At 38.5% G+C, this 17399-nt stretch overlaps 1 protein-coding gene across 6 annotated transcripts in view; it reads left to right on the top strand.

Annotated features, from left to right (window-relative positions):
• Positions 1-17399, top strand: part of PPP1R12A (protein phosphatase 1 regulatory subunit 12A) — a 110528-nt gene that overhangs the window by 74972 nt on the left and 18157 nt on the right. For 3 of the 6 annotated variants that reach the window (XM_067469115.1, XM_067469114.1, XM_060777402.2), the window contains 9 exons: positions 1366-1578; positions 2727-2944; positions 4895-5062; positions 5456-5632; positions 7826-7916; positions 11379-11576; positions 11733-11886; positions 13065-13183; positions 17237-17302. In XM_067469115.1, coding sequence (XP_067325216.1) covers positions 1366-1578; positions 2727-2944; positions 4895-5062; positions 5456-5632; positions 7826-7916; positions 11379-11576; positions 11733-11886; positions 13065-13183; positions 17237-17302 — 1404 coding nt within the window. The remainder of the gene's footprint in view (positions 1-1365; positions 1579-2726; positions 2945-4894; positions 5063-5455; positions 5633-7825; positions 7917-11378; positions 11577-11732; positions 11887-13064; positions 13184-17236; positions 17303-17399) is intronic. The other 3 variants (XM_067469116.1, XM_060777400.2, XM_060777401.2) reach the window with 2 other exon arrangements.

The following is a 17399-nucleotide window of genomic DNA, read 5'->3' as shown; positions in this document are numbered from 1 at the left end:
ATTGTGTGAGATTTTGCTTCCTTTTCTAGATGTACAAAACAAATATATAGAAAATAAATTCTGAAATATTCCATGGTGCATGGAATTTTAGAATAAACATGATGAACATCATTTTGTGACCTTTGTGTAGTTTCGCATTCAGATGTGAAGAAGCATATATCACCATATAGAAACTCTTGTGTTTTACAGGAGCAGTGTTTGCTTGTGCCCACCTCCTTGGCAGCCATGGTTTGCCCTTATGTGCAGAATTTGAGACTGGGTCAATGTCTTTTACTGCCACAAAGTGCAGTAGTAGGCTAGTTATTCTGTGCTTTCTCTGAGACTGTATATAGTGATATTATTTTCACAATTCTGATCTCAGTGAGGTGCCCAGCTGTCTTCATGCAACAGTTTAAATTGTTTGGGTTGTGCATGCATATTACCTCTGGTAACTATTCAATGCCCCTCTCTTTTGGGAAACATGACCTTTGGGAGGTACATTAAAAGAAAATACCTGTGGGAGATCAAGTGTTTTTCATACATATACTTTTGGGGGAGATCACAGTGTGGGAACTGACACATTTTGAAGAGGATTCATTAAAGAGGCTTGCTAGAATTGAGCTTAATGGGTCAGAGTGCAACTCTGCAAAAGAGCATTAACTATTGCTGAACAGGCCATATGGCAGCTAAGCAGGAAGATTTGTAGCTATGTAAGATTTCACTACAGTGGCTATGTAGAAGCACACACAGAAATCACGTAACTTTAAACCATGATCCACAACAAATAGCCACTGTTGAGTCTACAAATTAAGTGAGGTAAATAGATATAACTTCTAATGACTGGCATTGTTTGCCTGCACATAAAAATATTAAATATGGCAATGAATCCAGGGTAATGGAAGGATTTAATGTGAAGAGCTTGCACAATGTCTAGACCCATCATGTGCTCCCTACATCTATGATCTGTGTTGGATGAAGGAGCTAGACAAATTAATTTCCAAATGTGAGTTAATTTCCAAATTAACTTCCAAATGTGAGACTTCACAAAGACCACGAAGGAGAAAACAGGGTTGCTTGGCTGTGGCTGCTGTTCTCCAAGTGTCGTCTGTGCAGTTACACATCCTGATGTCTTTATCTGCCAGAGAAATGCATTTTTTTCTGAAAATTATTTGGTTAGTGAGTAGTCATGGCATTAAGAAAACTGAGAATAAAGACAGGATCTCCCTGTTTCATATGCATATGTCAATGAGAAGGGCAAAGGCAACTCCTTTCAAGGTCTTAGGATTTTAAAGATTGTGACCTGTGCATGCACACTCCCAAAGGTTTGACTGCACAGAGGACACCTGGAGAGCAAGACTTACAAAAAAGCAACCCTGTGTTTTACAGTTCCCAAGTTCAACTAAGGTTTCTCCCAAAGAAGAAGAGAGAAAGGATGAGTCTCCTGCTTCATGGAGATTAGGTCTTCGAAAGACTGGCAGTTATGGGGCACTGGCAGAGATTACAGCTAGCAAAGAAACTCAGAAAGAGAAGGATTCAACAGGAGTTATGCGTTCAGCTTCAAGCCCTAGATTGTCCTCTTCATTAGACAACAAAGAAAAGGTAATTTTTTTTCAAAGCACACAACATACAATAACCAAGTTATGGTTGGTGGAGGGTTAAGAATAGGACTGTGTACATTTAAAATGTACTGAACTCAATGTTAAATTGTCACAGATTATGGAATAAAGTCTCTATCTTTGAAAGCTATGAGGGCAGTATTGAACAGATATGCCTACAGCTTGATGAAGTCTTAGAGGCTCACGCTGTTTTTAGAAATGTGCAGGTGAGAGACTTCAGGAATCAGGAGCAAAATTTCAGTGACCTGTATGTAACCTTCTGTTCTTATACTAGTTCTTAAAAATCAAGAATGGTGTATTTTCCCCATTTACCACATTAGATAACCTTTTTAGTGTGGCTACTATAAACACCAGACTTTTATGACTTTCATTATAACGCAATAAGTGTCTTTTTGGTATCAACAGTGGAAACATGCCACATTCTGATTTCCCTAACACCTTGTCTTGGAAGCATAATTCTGTACAATTACCAAGCATGTTGATTGGTCTCTGTATAATTTAGTTCACAATTGATAACTACCTACATATTTATTTGAATACTAGAAGTTTTGTTTGATTTTCTTTACAGTAAAATGTGCACAGCATCAACACCATTGCTTAATGATTTTAACATCAATCAGACATTCTAAAACTGGGGTCCAACATAGGTCCAACTAGTTTGAGCCTATGTTAACAGCATTTTGTCCCTTTCCTGCTAATCAAATGAGCAGGAAAGAAAGGGGTGCGGAGGAGCAATTGTAATTCAGAAAAAAGAACAGATGGCAGAAAGAAATAGTACCACCTGCTTTTGTTCTGGCTTTGCTCACTGTCAGGATGGGGAACCAAGGGAATCTGGCACTGAAAAACCACAAAAACAAAAATAGACTTTCATCCTAATCCAAAGTATTAAAAATAGATGAAAAAATGTGAAATGTGTTCCTTTTCAATGGTGCACTAATTTTAATGTTACACTGTGCTTAAATTAATTGAATCAAGTTGGAAGGCTTTACAATCATGAAAGATAACAGGAATAAACATAATCATAATTGGAATGATGTTTGGCCCTTATATGTCTTTCCTAATAATTGAAATTTAAACTAGCTATTCTGAAACACAAATTGAAACCATCCCTGTTCATTTGTTTGTTTTTAGGAGAAAGATACAAAATCAACTAGACTCGCTTATGTTGCACCTACCATACCAAGACGGCTGGCCAGTACATCTGACATCGAGGAGAAAGAGAACAGGGATACATCAGCTAGTTTAATACGTGGTAGTGGTTCTTATACCAGACGAAAATGGGAAGAAGATGCAAAGAAAAATATATCAAATGAAGGATCTTCACCACTAAATACAAGCTATCAGAGAAGGTAAATAAATTTTAATCAGAAGACTATATTTTAACATTAGTAGATAGCAGAAGTGTAAAGGAAAATTGTACCTGTTTTCATTGAACTATCTATCTAGTGTATGTGTAGTTTTAGGAATATAAACATTTTCAAGTAGATTTCTTTTTTAAAACATTATTTGACTGGAATGTTAGGTGTAGCTTATCAGTTGTCTGATAATGAAAGTATTCTATATCACTATTTGTGTTACTTAAATTCACTGATGGCTATGGGTTTGGGGAGAGCCAAAGGGAGAAGATGCCTCTTTCCCAGTCCCGTGAGTCGCTGCTACATCAGCTTCAGCATCTGATTTTCAGAAAGTGTAGTTAATCTAACAAGGACAACAGCAACAATTTTTTTATGATTATCTATGAAGGCCAAGATGTGTCAAAGGGTTTCTCCTTCCATTGTAAGGACCAACACAATTTCTGTTAAAGTTGGTTTCATTTCATTGTTTTTCTTTTTAAATTACTACTAGGCAAGCATATACTGGTACAGTCATCATTGAAGCTTTTCCTTGATGGGAGTAATTGGGTAACTGAATAGAGTCCATCTGTGTGCAGAACAAATGCACTTGAGTAAGAAGAAAAATGTCCTTCAGATCTCATTGACTAAATAAGGAGGACATTCAAGAATTAAAGAAGTGGACAGTGGTTGCCAAGTGAGAAGAGCTAAACCACGCGTGAGACATCTATCACGCGCACATTCCACAAAGTAGGGCTTGGTAGAAAAAAGATGGCAGAAAGAAAGTCATTGGCAAAACCAATATGAGGACCTTCTGAAATTTACAAAAAGACATCGGAGAGACATATGGGGAAAGCACTGGACTTTCTGGACTTACCTGTAAACTCTATATCTTGGAGAAATCTAGGACTGTCCACACAGTGAAGCAGCACATTCAAGTGTGATTGCTTTTCCTTAAGAGGGAATAGGAAAATGATCAGAGATGGGTAGATGAATGGGTGGAGCCAAATAAAGGGCAATTCTAGAGGAAAACATATTGCAGAGTTGCTGTAAGTTTTTCGGGCTATATGGCCATGTTCCAGAAGCCTTCTCTACTGACATTTCACCTGCATCTGTACCAGGCATCCTCAGAAGTTGTGAGATCCCTCTGAGAATGCCTGCCATAGATACAGGCAAAACGTCAGGAGAGAAAGCTTCTGGAACATAGCCATGCAGCTCGGAAAACTTGCAGCAACCCAGTGATTCCAGCCATGACAGCCTCCCACAGTACATTAAACCTATTGCAGTCTGCAAGAGACTTGCGACTGTACCAGAGGTTCATCTTCGAGTAGTTGGGTGATCTAAAAAATCATCTTGGCATGGTTGAAAAAAAAGAAAAAGAACCTGAATATCTTGGAATGACTCAGTAAAGACCAGCCATGATTCAACAGAGAATGGCAAGATTTTTAACTTGCATATTGCTAGTGATCTGCACCCAGCCTGACAGCTGGAGCAATTCCATCATGGCTGGGCAGAAAATTTAGGTAAAGCTGATAGAGACTAACCCAAGAAGACTTAATAGCTGTAATTGATGCCAAAAGTACTACCAAATATTGACTCGGAGGGGATTGCAGCCCATAAGTGCCAGATTGGTTTTGTTCATGGAAATTTTATGTCACAGTATAATATTTTGCACCTTCACATATGTATATTTAGTGGTAACAATGCCAATTAAATCTATTTCAGTTAACAACATAATATGAAAAAGACAGAAATACATACCTTTCATCTTAAAATTAAGTTTCAAAGCTGGGTAGTTATATGTGGAAAGGAGAATATTAAGTTCCAGTAAGGATGCTGTCTGAATAAATGTAGTTTGTGGAGCTATTTGGTGGATAGAAATTGGGGTTTGGTAAATATGACTAGCAACCTCACCTTAACCACTTTGTAAATACAGTGTTTATTTTCATAATTCAAATAACTTTTCAGTGGTTCCTTCGGTAGAAGACAAGATGATCTGATTAGTTCTAGTATTCCAAGTGTTACATCCGTAACAACAGTTACCTCTCCAGCTGGTCTTCAAAAAAGCCTGCTTTCTAGTGCAAGCTCTGCTACAAAGGTTGCAACGGGTTCATCAACAGCAGGCATACCAAGCAGGTGAGAGCATTGGTGTGTTTTATAATTGAGCCCACTGTCTGCTTTATGTATGTGCATGCCTTTTTGTGTAGACGGTACTGGGTTCTGGATTTTTTTCCATTTTTCCTTTACATTAGTCTGTATATAATTTGGCTCAAAATGAAGATGCACTATACGATAATAGCTGTGCATGGCAGTAAAACCAATACTTTAAAAATAAAATGTAGTTCTGGCTTAGTAAGCATATCATTTCTAACAAAGCTCATCTGGAGCTGTATAGACATTTCTATAATATAGACCTCAAATTCACGTGTTTAAAAAAATCCATTCCTTTGTATCACACTGTTTAGTAAAGTGCTGTTGTTGTTTAGCTATTTCCTTTTCTCTTTTTGTGTTGCTCCTATGATGCCATAGTACCTCAAATCGTTTATGGGCTGAGGATAGTACTGAGAGAGACAAAGACAATGTTCCCACAGCAGTGACTGTTCCTGTTGCGCCATCAGTTGTAAATACCGCAACCACTACCACAACCTTGACTACAACTACTTCTGGCACTGTGTCCTCAACTTCAGAGGTCAGGGAGAGACGCAGGTGTGTAAAGTTCTGAGACTAATATTTGTTTTTCTGCATATCAGTTAGTATGAGGTGAACACATTTCCTGTTCATGAAATGTGCACTGATGCAGGGGTAAATGCATTAAAGCTTTGCTCTCTTTCGTGTGTGTGCGTGTAAGAGATAGAGGAGATAAGAAGCTTATAAATAACAAGTATCTGTTTCCCATTGTGGATACTCTTGATTTTTTTTTTAAAAAAATGTCAGATAGAGGATTTTGTACATATTCAGTTAGCTCCATATTTCCAGCCCTTACTGTCTTATAGATCACTGAGGATTTTCTTGTTCTTAATTGAGCAAAAAAAAAAAAACCCAAAAAACAATTAGCTATTACAGTGGTTGAAGCATTTTTAAACAGTCATTGTTGAATCATAATATATCTTTAAACACACATTTCAGAGTCACACTTTAAATTGTGAATGCTTACAATGACCTTTTCTTTTGCTTTGCCATATATGTTCTGTATATGTTTTCCTGTGGAAACCTGCTTGTTTCCTGTTGACAACTTCCTGCTGTCATCTTACTTCCCAGGTGATTTTATGTTTGAAGGAAAGTGTCATTACTTTTCCTTGTTGTTTTATCTCGTTTCTCAGCTACAAATGTGGACATCAGTTTTCAAAAAGCTTGTAACAGAACAACAGTTATGTGTTATATATTGAAATATATTGTAAGCATTCTTTTAAACAAATTTAGATTGTTTATAAACCTCCTAATCAACATGGCAACTTGAGCCCTGAGACAAAAACTGTTTATTGGGGTATTTTGAAAAATTGACTTCATTAGTTCTATGAGATGGATAAAGAAAGTAGCAAGTATACACACAGTGTGTTAGAAAATACAGTCATATCTCAATTAACAAGGCCTCTCAGAAGGTCCTTTTTGCAACTGGTTTTTATTCCCATGCCCAGTTAGTTTATCTTTCCTCCTAATCCTCTGTCTAGTTGGATGTTTCAGTAACATCTGCATTGGGAGGCTGGTGGAGCAAACTTTACAACTTTCCCATTTTCACAGGAATATTGCAGCTCCAGCACCTACAAAAGTGGTGATCCTACTGTAAACAGATTTGCCAAAAAAACAAAATATCATGCAGACTCCACTCCCTTAAAGATTTCACTGAGAAAAGGTGATAGGAAGAAAAGGGGAAGATTCTAAAGATGGAATGAATCTGCAAATTCCCCCATCTTGATTTCTATCAAAAATATTATATACATGTTGACCTCTTTCTTGCACGAGATGTGGGAAACTGAAAATGTATTCCACAAACCTATTTATTTGATATTGTAGAACTGGAACAGGCTTGATATGAAGGCTAAGTTCTTAATTCTGTTATTTAAGATTGATGATACATGAAAGGTGCCACACTGGTAGAGCACATCCTACCTTTCAATATGAAAGGCAAGGTGTGAAGCTGGTCAGTAAAGAATTCATCATGTTTTGAATTTTAAAAAAAAAATCTACAAGGTAGTATAGCAGTAGCTTTTCCACCTGGTATAAGGTAGATGAAGCTATTTATTGAATAATACATATATGCAGATACCAAGAGGATATTGGGGGGGAGGGGGGGGGAAGCAAGTTACATTTAAAATTCAGGCACAGAATTTGTCATTCATTCTCACCTGTGCTCAAAGAAGTTGTATATATGTTGCACAAGTATCACATTTGCATTTGTGTCCACTATCTAAATCATCTTCATTATTGAATTGTGTTGTCCTTACATCACCCAATTTGGCCGAACACTTGATAATCACATTAATATAGAATCACATAAATTTAAAATTATTTGGTACTGGAAGTTCAATAGCTGATCATGTGAGTTTGTTAACTACATAGGGATAATATAAGATCATTTAATAATTAGGTCCACCTTCCCCTGATATTTTACATTTTCAGAGCTGGAACAAAATTTCTAGACTAGATCGTAGATAATAAAAAATACAAAAAGTTTGAATATACTTATATGTATAGTGTGGCAAAACATGGGTTGCAATCTTGTAGTTGCACCATTACCACATTGTTGTGATAAAACCGTTTTTGTCTGCCATCAAATTGAATTGTCAGTTGCTTTTTTTATCAATCAGTGACTGCATTGGGAAGCCCTAGATTCTAATTTTTCTAATATTCACAGAAAGTTTAATTTAACCATTATTCCTGTCTGATAAATCTTAACTCCAGGTCATACCTCACCCCAGTTCGGGATGAAGAATCTGAATCCCAAAGAAAAGCCAGATCAAGGCAAGCAAGGCAGTCTAGAAGATCAACACAGGTACAGTGGTTCTATGTTTAGACAACACTGACTAAATCAAATTGTCAATTCTAAAGATAATAGAACTGTTGAATCAATGGAATTTTCTTAAGGGTTGACTTACTGAATTCCCATTAAGGCAGTGTATCATATTAGTCCTACACACAAAAATGTGTAGGACATTTCAGATATCAAATGGGATCAGATAATTATGAACGCATTAGCTGACTAGCCTTTATTAAAAAAAATAGGTACTTCATGTTTTCATTAACTTCTTATATTATAAATCTAAGAGGAGAGTGTTGGGTGTCCTTTCAGGGATTGCAGAGATGCTGCATGTTTTTCATTATTTCTTATTAAAGCCTTGCTGGAATCTGGGACCAATTCCAAAATTGGGTTGTTGTAGGTTTGTCGGGTTGTATGGCCATGTTTTAGAAGCATTCTCTCCTGATGTTTCGCCTACATCTATGGCAAGCATCTTCTGAGGATTCCGGCCATGAAAGTCTTCAACAATACAATTCCAAATTCAGTGCTTGTGCAAAGGTGGAATTGAGGATGGCTCCAGTGAACAAGAGGGTTATGGAGGGGGTGAATTAGGATATTTTGACGTTCAGCTGAAGGACAACTTGTGTCAGGAAAAATCATGTCAGAAGCATGGGTCAGTGGGGGTTGTCTGTTGTGGTTGTGGCTAGTCAGTTGTCCAGATAGGAAAAATCTGGACCTTGGTCTGAAGATGAAACCTAACCACCACCACCACTTTAGTGAATAATCACAGTGCAGTTGAGAGACTAAAGAGGAGGACCTTTTATTGGTATAGCTGGCGACTCATCAAGAAGCACAGATATTGTCTATGGTAGGGAGGATCTGGACATGTAAGTATGCGTCCTAGAGATCCAGGGAGGCAAACCAGTCTCCAGGTTTTAAGAGAGAAAGGATGGATGCCAAAGTTATCATTCAGAATTTCTGAGAGTGAATGAAGCATGTCATGCTTCTCAAGTCCATAGTTGGGCATTGGGAACCATCTTCCTTTGATATTATAAATATCAAATTATATGCGTCTTATTGGAGAAGTGCTGTACCTCCATGTTCTAGTGTTGAGGGTGTATTTGAAAATGCCACATGGCAGGAAATGTACAAACTCAATCATGTATCTGAGGAAGACAGTGGTCAATACACTATTATTATTTGTATTGTTATGTTTATTTTTTATATATACTCCTTTTTCTCTCCATACAGAGACTCAAAGCAGCTCACAACTAAAAGCATTTCAGTACAACTTAAAGTATACAAATATTAAAACAGTATTAAACATCATTAATAAACTCTTGAGACCATGTCATCTTTAGATCCACTACTTCGGAAGGGAGGTATTCAAGTAGTTAGGAAGTGTCCTTTGTGTGACCTGCAGATCTGAGCCATGTACATTGCTGAAGGCTAATCGATATGGCCATGGATTTGGCTGTGCAGTTGGCCCCATGCATTAATTTGCCATGATATTAGATGACATGCCTCTTATTGAAAGAGGACCACAACATTCTTGATGTTATCTATAAGAAAGGATGCTATTTTATCCTATAAGAACTGTTGGTCACTTGGCATGTAGGCTTGGTAATGCACAATTCAGATGCCAAAGCTCCTCTATATTGGTAATCTGGTCCTGTTCAGGCCCACCTCCCTCAGTGATATCATTTGGGATTTCCCATTTTTGTGTAGATTTATTCCTATCATAAAAGTTTAAAATACTAATTAATATTACATCTATATATTAAAATATTGTGATATTTTGTGTGCTACCCTTTTACATTTGGCCCCATCACTGGAATGCAGCCACTAAGATTTTTTTCTGAAAATGAATTGTGCCCTTGGACTAAAAGCTACCCACTTCTATACCTAAAGAGTCCTCTGTAATTTTTGTAATTCAAATTTGCTGTACTGAATTTTGTTCTTGTTGCAGGGGTTAAACATTTGTCCATCCAAAAGACAGTGATCCACATCCACAAATAGATTTTAATCAAGTGAATACAGGTTCATTTTAATTGAAGTTCACTTGATGCTTTTTAAAATGCTTTCATGATAATTTTATCTGTATTTTCCTGTTACATACATTTAGTCTTCTCAGTGAAAAAGTTGGATGCAAATTTAATAAACACAATATAATCCAGTTGAAAGCTAAATGAGCTATCAGAATTTTAAAAACTATCGCTTTTAGCAGGCCTACCCAGCCAGTTTTAATCATGAATGTCAAACTGCATCTTGTTTAATCATGGTTCTATACATTTGAATATGTATTTGCAGAAATATGTTTTAATATTTGTATTTTGTAGAATGTTTTTCGATTATTGTGTGTGTTTTAGTGATGTTGTAACCTGCCACAAGAAATGGCGGGTAAGAAATAAAATTATTATTATTATCCATGAGGTACAACTAAAAACAATGGAGTATTCATGACTAATTTCAAGTTGTGTTGTTTTCAATTAGACTGGGTAAAACGTACAATTTTATTATGATTTCCAGTACTCAGGTATAAATATCATAGCGTAAAACTGAGAACACTTTAATAATTTTATTATGCTGAAAACACAAATAATGGCTTACCTACTTATTTTTTTACTAATACTGTATATACTTGAGTATAAGCCTAGTTTTTCAGCTCTTTTTTTAGGCTGAAAAAGTCCCCCTCGGCTTATACTCGAGTCAAGATTATTTATTATTTTACTCTGTTATTATTATTATCATACATTTATTTTACTGTATAATTGTTGTTTTTGCTACATTCATTATTTTACTCTTTTTATTTATTTATCGTGTCAGGGGCAACCAGACCATTGTATTACATTTCTAATAGAACAAAACAAACAAACAGGTTAAAAAAAACACAGAGTTTGCAAACTTGGTAGTTGATTAAATGTCCTTTGACCAGTATCTGGCCACTTGGAGTGCCTCTGGTGTTGCCACAAGAAGGTCCTCCATCATGCTCTTTTTATTATTATTGTTATTATTACATTTATTTTGTTACTCTCTATTATTATTGGAAGGATACATAAGCACATTTACATTGAAGAAGGTAAATAATCATTTAATCAGAGTTGGACAGTCTTATCTTAAATTACCATTTTTGTAAATAATCAAAAATATATAACCTACAGATTCCTCAATTAATGTAATTTAATTGGTATCTATTTTTACTTTGCAATTTTCCAATAGCTGCTGCATTTCCCACCCTCGGCTTATACTCGAGTCAATCCGTTTTCTCAGTTTTTTGTGGTAAAATTAGGTGCCTCGGCTTATATTCGGGTCGGCTTATACCTGAGTATATACGGTATGTTCTGAACTGCTGTTGCTACTCTCGTCCTCCATATCTTGACCTGATTGCAAAACATTGTGTTCCTGATTTCAGTTCTCTCAGAGTTATTAATTAGTGGTTTCAACATTTAAAGTACTATTCGAGTCCAATAATTATTATTATTTAATAATATTCTACAGGGTGTAACACTGACTGACCTCCAAGAAGCTGAAAAAACTATTGGTAGAAGTCGGCCAACACGAACTAGAGAACAGGAGAATGAAGAAAAAGAGAAAGAGGAAAAGGAAAAACAAGATAAGGAAAAACAGGAAGAAAAGAAGGAATCAGAAAGTAAAGATGATGATTATAGGCAAAGATATGCACGAACCATAGATGAGGTATTTCATGGTTTTCTTTTTTTAATGACATGAACTTGGATTTCTTAGGTGGTGGATCAGAAAATGTAGGAGATAACTTATTCGATCTGCTTTTAACCTGCAGTTATGTGCATCTTAATATTTCAAAATTGATTTGGACTTTTTCTTGTTTACCAGCCATATCATCGTTATAGAACTACATCTTCAACTACTTCTACAGCTTCTTCAATTGCCACGTCTTCTAGTTCTTCAGGCCAGTTAAACAGACCAAATAGCATTATAGGTATAACCTCTGCGTATTCCAGAAGTGGAGCAAAGGAAACTGAGAGAGGTAGGTCTTCTGTGTTATCCATCACTCTTTTTTGCTTTCAGTATCTATAAAACCATTGCCCCTTCAAGAGAATATGGCAGTTCTGAATGAGTAATTGGTAGAACAGATACAAAATGACTTGCAGCCTCACTGCTTTGGATCTATATTTTCCAAGTTTTTAGGAGTCATATTGCTAAAGTCCCTTCCATGTGGCAAAACTAAACTAGAGCTCGACTTTACATAATGCCCATGAGCTGTGTCCAGTTCTCCTCTTCTCTAAAGGAACAACTTCTCTCTGCAAAATGGAAAGATGGAGTAACTCTAGCTGCTTTTACAACCCTCTCTGCACATGTTCCAAATGTGGAGAGAAGTCTTAGTTGACATTTGATTTAGGCCCTAAATGTTACTGTTGCATTGTGTGGAATTTACTTTTTAAAAAATTCTATTTGAAGCATGGCTGAGTATTGTGTCACTTTAATATAGATTCATTTTTCAGCCCTGAAGACTGGAGCAGTGAAATAGACAAGTACCTGGATGTTTATGATTTCTTATGTAAATTCAAGGGTAAACACGTGGATGTTAAGTGCATGTTAGCAAAGGAATGTTATATGCTTGTGCAGCCTTAATCTTGTGAAAGTTAATAAAAAGCATTTTGGAGCTGAACATCAAATTGATCTTGCTGATGTGTTACTTTAAAGTTATAGTAAGAGATCCTTATGAGTTGAAAATTACTGGATTGTATTAAATGTATTACAATACAAAGAAAAACAAATCTAGCTAGTTTGAACATCAAGCTCTCTCCAAAAGAATCTGTTGCACGTTGAATTCTTGATGCTTCTGGCTAAACAAATACTTATCTGAATATGTGTGCTCTGAAGGCTTTGATCAATATATGTTTGCAAATGTGTTACAATGTATGCAGATAAGTTAGGCTTTGATTCTTAAGGTTAAAGTCTGCATAATACTATGTTGAAATACTCTTATTTAACTGAGTTACAGCTAAGAATGGTGTAAAAGAGAATTATGGTACATTAGAGTATATCATATGTCCCATATTCTCAAACATTTCAAGATCCTGTTTTGTAATATTTAATGGTGAGTGTCTTTTCAGAAGCCACGGTAGTAAAAACATTGTGTGTTATATTATCAGAATCAATTCTGAACTTGATTTAAATATTAAACCTTTGCTATTTAAATAGAATCAGGAAAGAAAGAAGAAGAAAAGGAAGAAGATAAATCCCAGTCAAAATCAATAAGAGAAAGACGACGGCCAAGAGAAAAACGAAGATCTACTGGAGTGTCTTTTTGGACTCAAGATGTAAGTGAAAAACCCATTGGGGTTATAGATCTGTGGTTGGAAACAGTTTAGGGCTAATTCAGTCAACTATGCATGGGCATGGTAGTGATTTATTGAATTATGCAGCATAGTTGACTGAACAAGCTGCAAATTTGATTATAACTTTCATATTGCCAATTCATATTTCTGATACAGTTAATAATCAAAGAGTCTTTTAGAAAGTGTCAGCATTCTTGTAGTAATGTATGATGATTATCCTCAAAGATCAGATCCAGACTTGCAGTTGGGTTCATGGACCAGCCTCAATTTACAATGCAAACTATTTTAGAATCATAGTGATCAAATATGGGCAGTAATAACATAATGTACAGTGGGGAAGTGGAAATAATATTTTGGCAATAGCTAAATACGTAACTTCTTGCTAAGGGGTCTTGCAGCACTTTTCAAATTGAGAGAAAGAAGTGGCATTAACATTTGTAGACTGTGCACTTCCTCAGACTAAGTGACATGCGACTTGAAATGGTCATCCAGTGATGTCACATAAACATTTGTTCAGTTGCTTGCAGAATGTGTTTGCAGTGAACAATTTTTTTCACTTCTTTTTTCTTGATCCTAGGCCAAATTCTCTAAGATGATTTCATTTAGCTCAGTTTCTTCCTTTTCAATTCCTATTGCCTATGATTATTTATTTATTTATTTATTTATTTCACAGTTTTCTATATCGAGCTTCTCAACCTCATTGAGGGACTCAGCCCGGTTTCCAGCCATAAAAAACATATACACTCATTAAAATATCATATATCACAATTACAAAAACAACTTTAAAAACACTATATATAAAACTACAGTGGTGAGTCGTCCTATTAAGATGGATCTACATCAACTTCCATCCAGGGTCCTATGGTATTGTCTCATTCATCGAAGGCCTGACTCCACAGCCACGTCTTCACCCGTTTCCTAAATGTTAGGATGGATGGGGCGGTTCTGGCCTCCAGAGGGAGAGAGTTCCAGTCGCGGGGCCACCACTGAGAAGGCCCTGTCCCTCGTCCCCACCAGGCGCGCTTGCAAGGCCGGTGGGACCGAGAGCAGGGCCTCTCCAGATGATCTTAATAATCTTGATGGTTCGTAGGGGAGAATACATTCGGAGAGGTAAACAGGGCCGGAGTCCTTTAGGGCTTTATAGGTCAACACCAGCACTTTGAATTGTGCTCGGAAGCTAATTGGCAGCCAGTGGAGCTGGCGTAACAGCGGAGTGGTGTGCTCCCTGTACCCAGCCCCCGTTAGTAATCTGGCTGCCGCACGTTGGACTTGCTGCAGCTTCCGGGCAGTCTTCAAAGGCAACCCCACGTAGAGAGCGTTGCAGTAGTCTAAGCGGGATGTATCCAAAGCGTGTACTACCGTGGCCAAGTCAGCCCTCCCAAGGTACGGACGCAGCTGGCGCACAAGTTTTAATTGTGCGAATGCTTCCCTGACCACCGCTGAGACCTGGGGTTCCAGGCTCAGTGATGAATCCAGGAGAACTCCCAGACTGCGTACCTGAGCTTTCAGGGGGAGTGTGACCCCGTCCAGCACAGGCTGTAGCCCCGTACCCTGTTCGGTCTTACGACTGACCAGGAGTACCTCTGTCTTATCTGGATTTAGTTTCAATCTGTTGTCCCTCATCCAGTCCGAGACAGCGGCCAAGCACCGGTTCATGACCTGAACAGCCTCCTTAGTGGTAGGTGGAAATGAGTGGTAGAGTTGGACATCATCTGCGTACAGATGACATCGCACCCCAAAACTCCGGATGATCTCTCCCAACGGCTTCATGTATATGTTAAACAACATAGGGGACAGTATTGAGCTCTGCGGGACTCCACAGTGCAATGGCCGAGGAGTCGAGCAGGAGTCCCCTAGTGACACCTTCTGGGAGCGACCCTCGAGAAAGGACCGGAGCCACTGCAAGGCAGTACCCCCAAGACCCATTCCTGCGGAGGCGTCCCAGAAGGATACCGTGGTCGACGGTATCGAAGGCTGAAGAGAGGTCCAGCAGAACCAACAGGGACACACTCCCCCTGTCCAGTTCCCGGCGCAGATCATCAACTAAGGCGACCAAGGCTGTCTCAGTACCATGTACCGGCCTAAAGCCAGACTGTGACGGATCTAGATAGTCCGTGTCCACCAGGAATTCCTGGAGTTGCGAGGCCATCACACGTTCCAGGACTTTGCCCAAGTAGGGGAGATTGGAGACTGGCCGAAAGTTGACGAATTGAGTGGGATGTAGTGATGGTTTTTTCAACAGCGGTTTGATGACAGCTTGTTTTAAGCTGGCTGGAATCTTGCCTTCCCGAAGGGAGGCATTAACCACCACCTTTACCCACTCGGCCAAACCCCCTCTGGCTTCTTTTACCAGCCAGGAAGGGCAGGGGTCTAGGATGCATGTGGTAGGTCTCGCCTCTCCCAGAACCCTGATGACCTCATCGAGTTGAACAGATTGAAACGAATCCAACAAAATTGGACAAGCAGATGCTTGAGTTACATCCTCAGAGACTGCAGTTAATGTGGTGTCAAAGCCCATGTGGATCAAAGCGACTTTGTCCGCAAAGAACTGAGCAAATGCTTCACAGCGCGCTGCCGAGTCGTCAGGGGACCTACTCGAGGTGGGATTCAACAACCCTCTGACTGCTCGGAACAGCTCTGCCGGATGGTTCCTTGCGAACGCAATATTGGCCGAGTAGAAAGCATTTTGCGTGGCCACTATTGCCGCGCCATACGCCCTTAGATAAAGGCGTAGACGTGTTCGGTTTGGCTCGCTGGGCTTTTTCCTCCACACGCTCTCTAGCCATCTCTTTGTTCGCTTTAGCTCCACCAACTCTTCGTTGAACCAAGGGGCAGGTTTCGTTCGGCAACTTAAGAGAGGGCGCTCCGGAGCAATCGTGTCTATTGCCCTAGTCAGCTCCCTATTCCAGTGAGCGACCAGGGCATCGACAGAATCACCATCGAAGGCAGCGGAAACATCCCCAAGAGCCATCAGGAGTCCTTCTGGAACCATAAGCCTCCTGGGGCGGACCATCTTAATGGGTCCACCACCCCTGCGGAGGTTAGAAGTTGCAACGAGTCTGATCAGATGGTGGTTGGTCCACGGCAAAGGAGAGATTGACAGCTCCTCCACACCGCCACCTTCTTCCCAGCCCTGACAGAAGACCAGGTTAAGTGTGTGTCCAGCACAGTGGGTAGGGCCAGATACTATCAACACATCCCATTCAGATATATTATCAATCTTCTTCTGAATGCCACCATAAAATCTTTTTGGTTCTTCCTCTTCTGCCTCTGTAGTTGGAACATGAAGTTGAAATATGATTATATTGATAGGCTTTTCTATATATTTATATTATTTGTCCACACTTTAAATTCTGTTCCCTGACTGCTTTGCTTCAATCGACGTCACTACATTTCCCGTTCTATGTTCCTACTATATTTATTGTGCAGCTTAAGAATTTCTTGCACATTTGAGTATGTCAGAAACTCAATCCAATCCAATTGTGTAATTAAACACAGTGTTATTCATACTTTGCCATTTTCTTACCTGGTTGATGATTGAGTGCTTCATCTTCTGGCACTATTTCTCACTTCATTTTGGACTGTGTCATCATGACAGATAATTTGAGGTTTAAAAAACTCTCAAGTTGAGTCAAGAATCAGCCCTATGGAAGTCTGATTGTCTAGATTTTGGTGACTAGAAAATGGCATATCTTCTAAGAGTTAGAGAAGAGATAGGAGATAGAAAGGCTCAGTGAATACCTAGAGAGAGAAAAGGTTACCTTAATTATTGGGTCACATGGATTTGTAGTCCAAAGTAAAGCTGGCACAGGCCAAACGAATACCGACTGAAGAGAGAGAGAAAAGCATGAAAAGAAAAGGAATTCGTAGATGGGGAAATGAGAAAGGGCTCTAGGTCACCAGGTGAGGTGAGAATAAGAGATTTTTAGCTTCGATTAAACAAAGTATTTTGCAGATTTAAAAACTGTTTTTGAAAGTTCTGTTGTTCAGAATAGACAGATACAACACTAATTTAAATGAGGTTTCTCCCCTCAGAGTGATGAAAATGAACAGGATCATCAGTCTGATTCAGAAGAAGGAACAAATAAAAAAGAAATACAGGTAATTTTGGTTTTCTGCAAGACTGCTTTTACTTGAGATTATGTGCAGGAAAAACTGTGTCCTTTGCTGTACAGCCTGGACACATAATGTGTTCATG

Source organism: Anolis sagrei, chromosome 5 (genome assembly GCF_037176765.1).
Source record: "Anolis sagrei isolate rAnoSag1 chromosome 5, rAnoSag1.mat, whole genome shotgun sequence".
Lineage (NCBI taxonomy): Eukaryota > Metazoa > Chordata > Lepidosauria > Squamata > Dactyloidae > Anolis > Anolis sagrei.
This window is presented reverse-complemented; position numbering and strand designations above follow the sequence as displayed.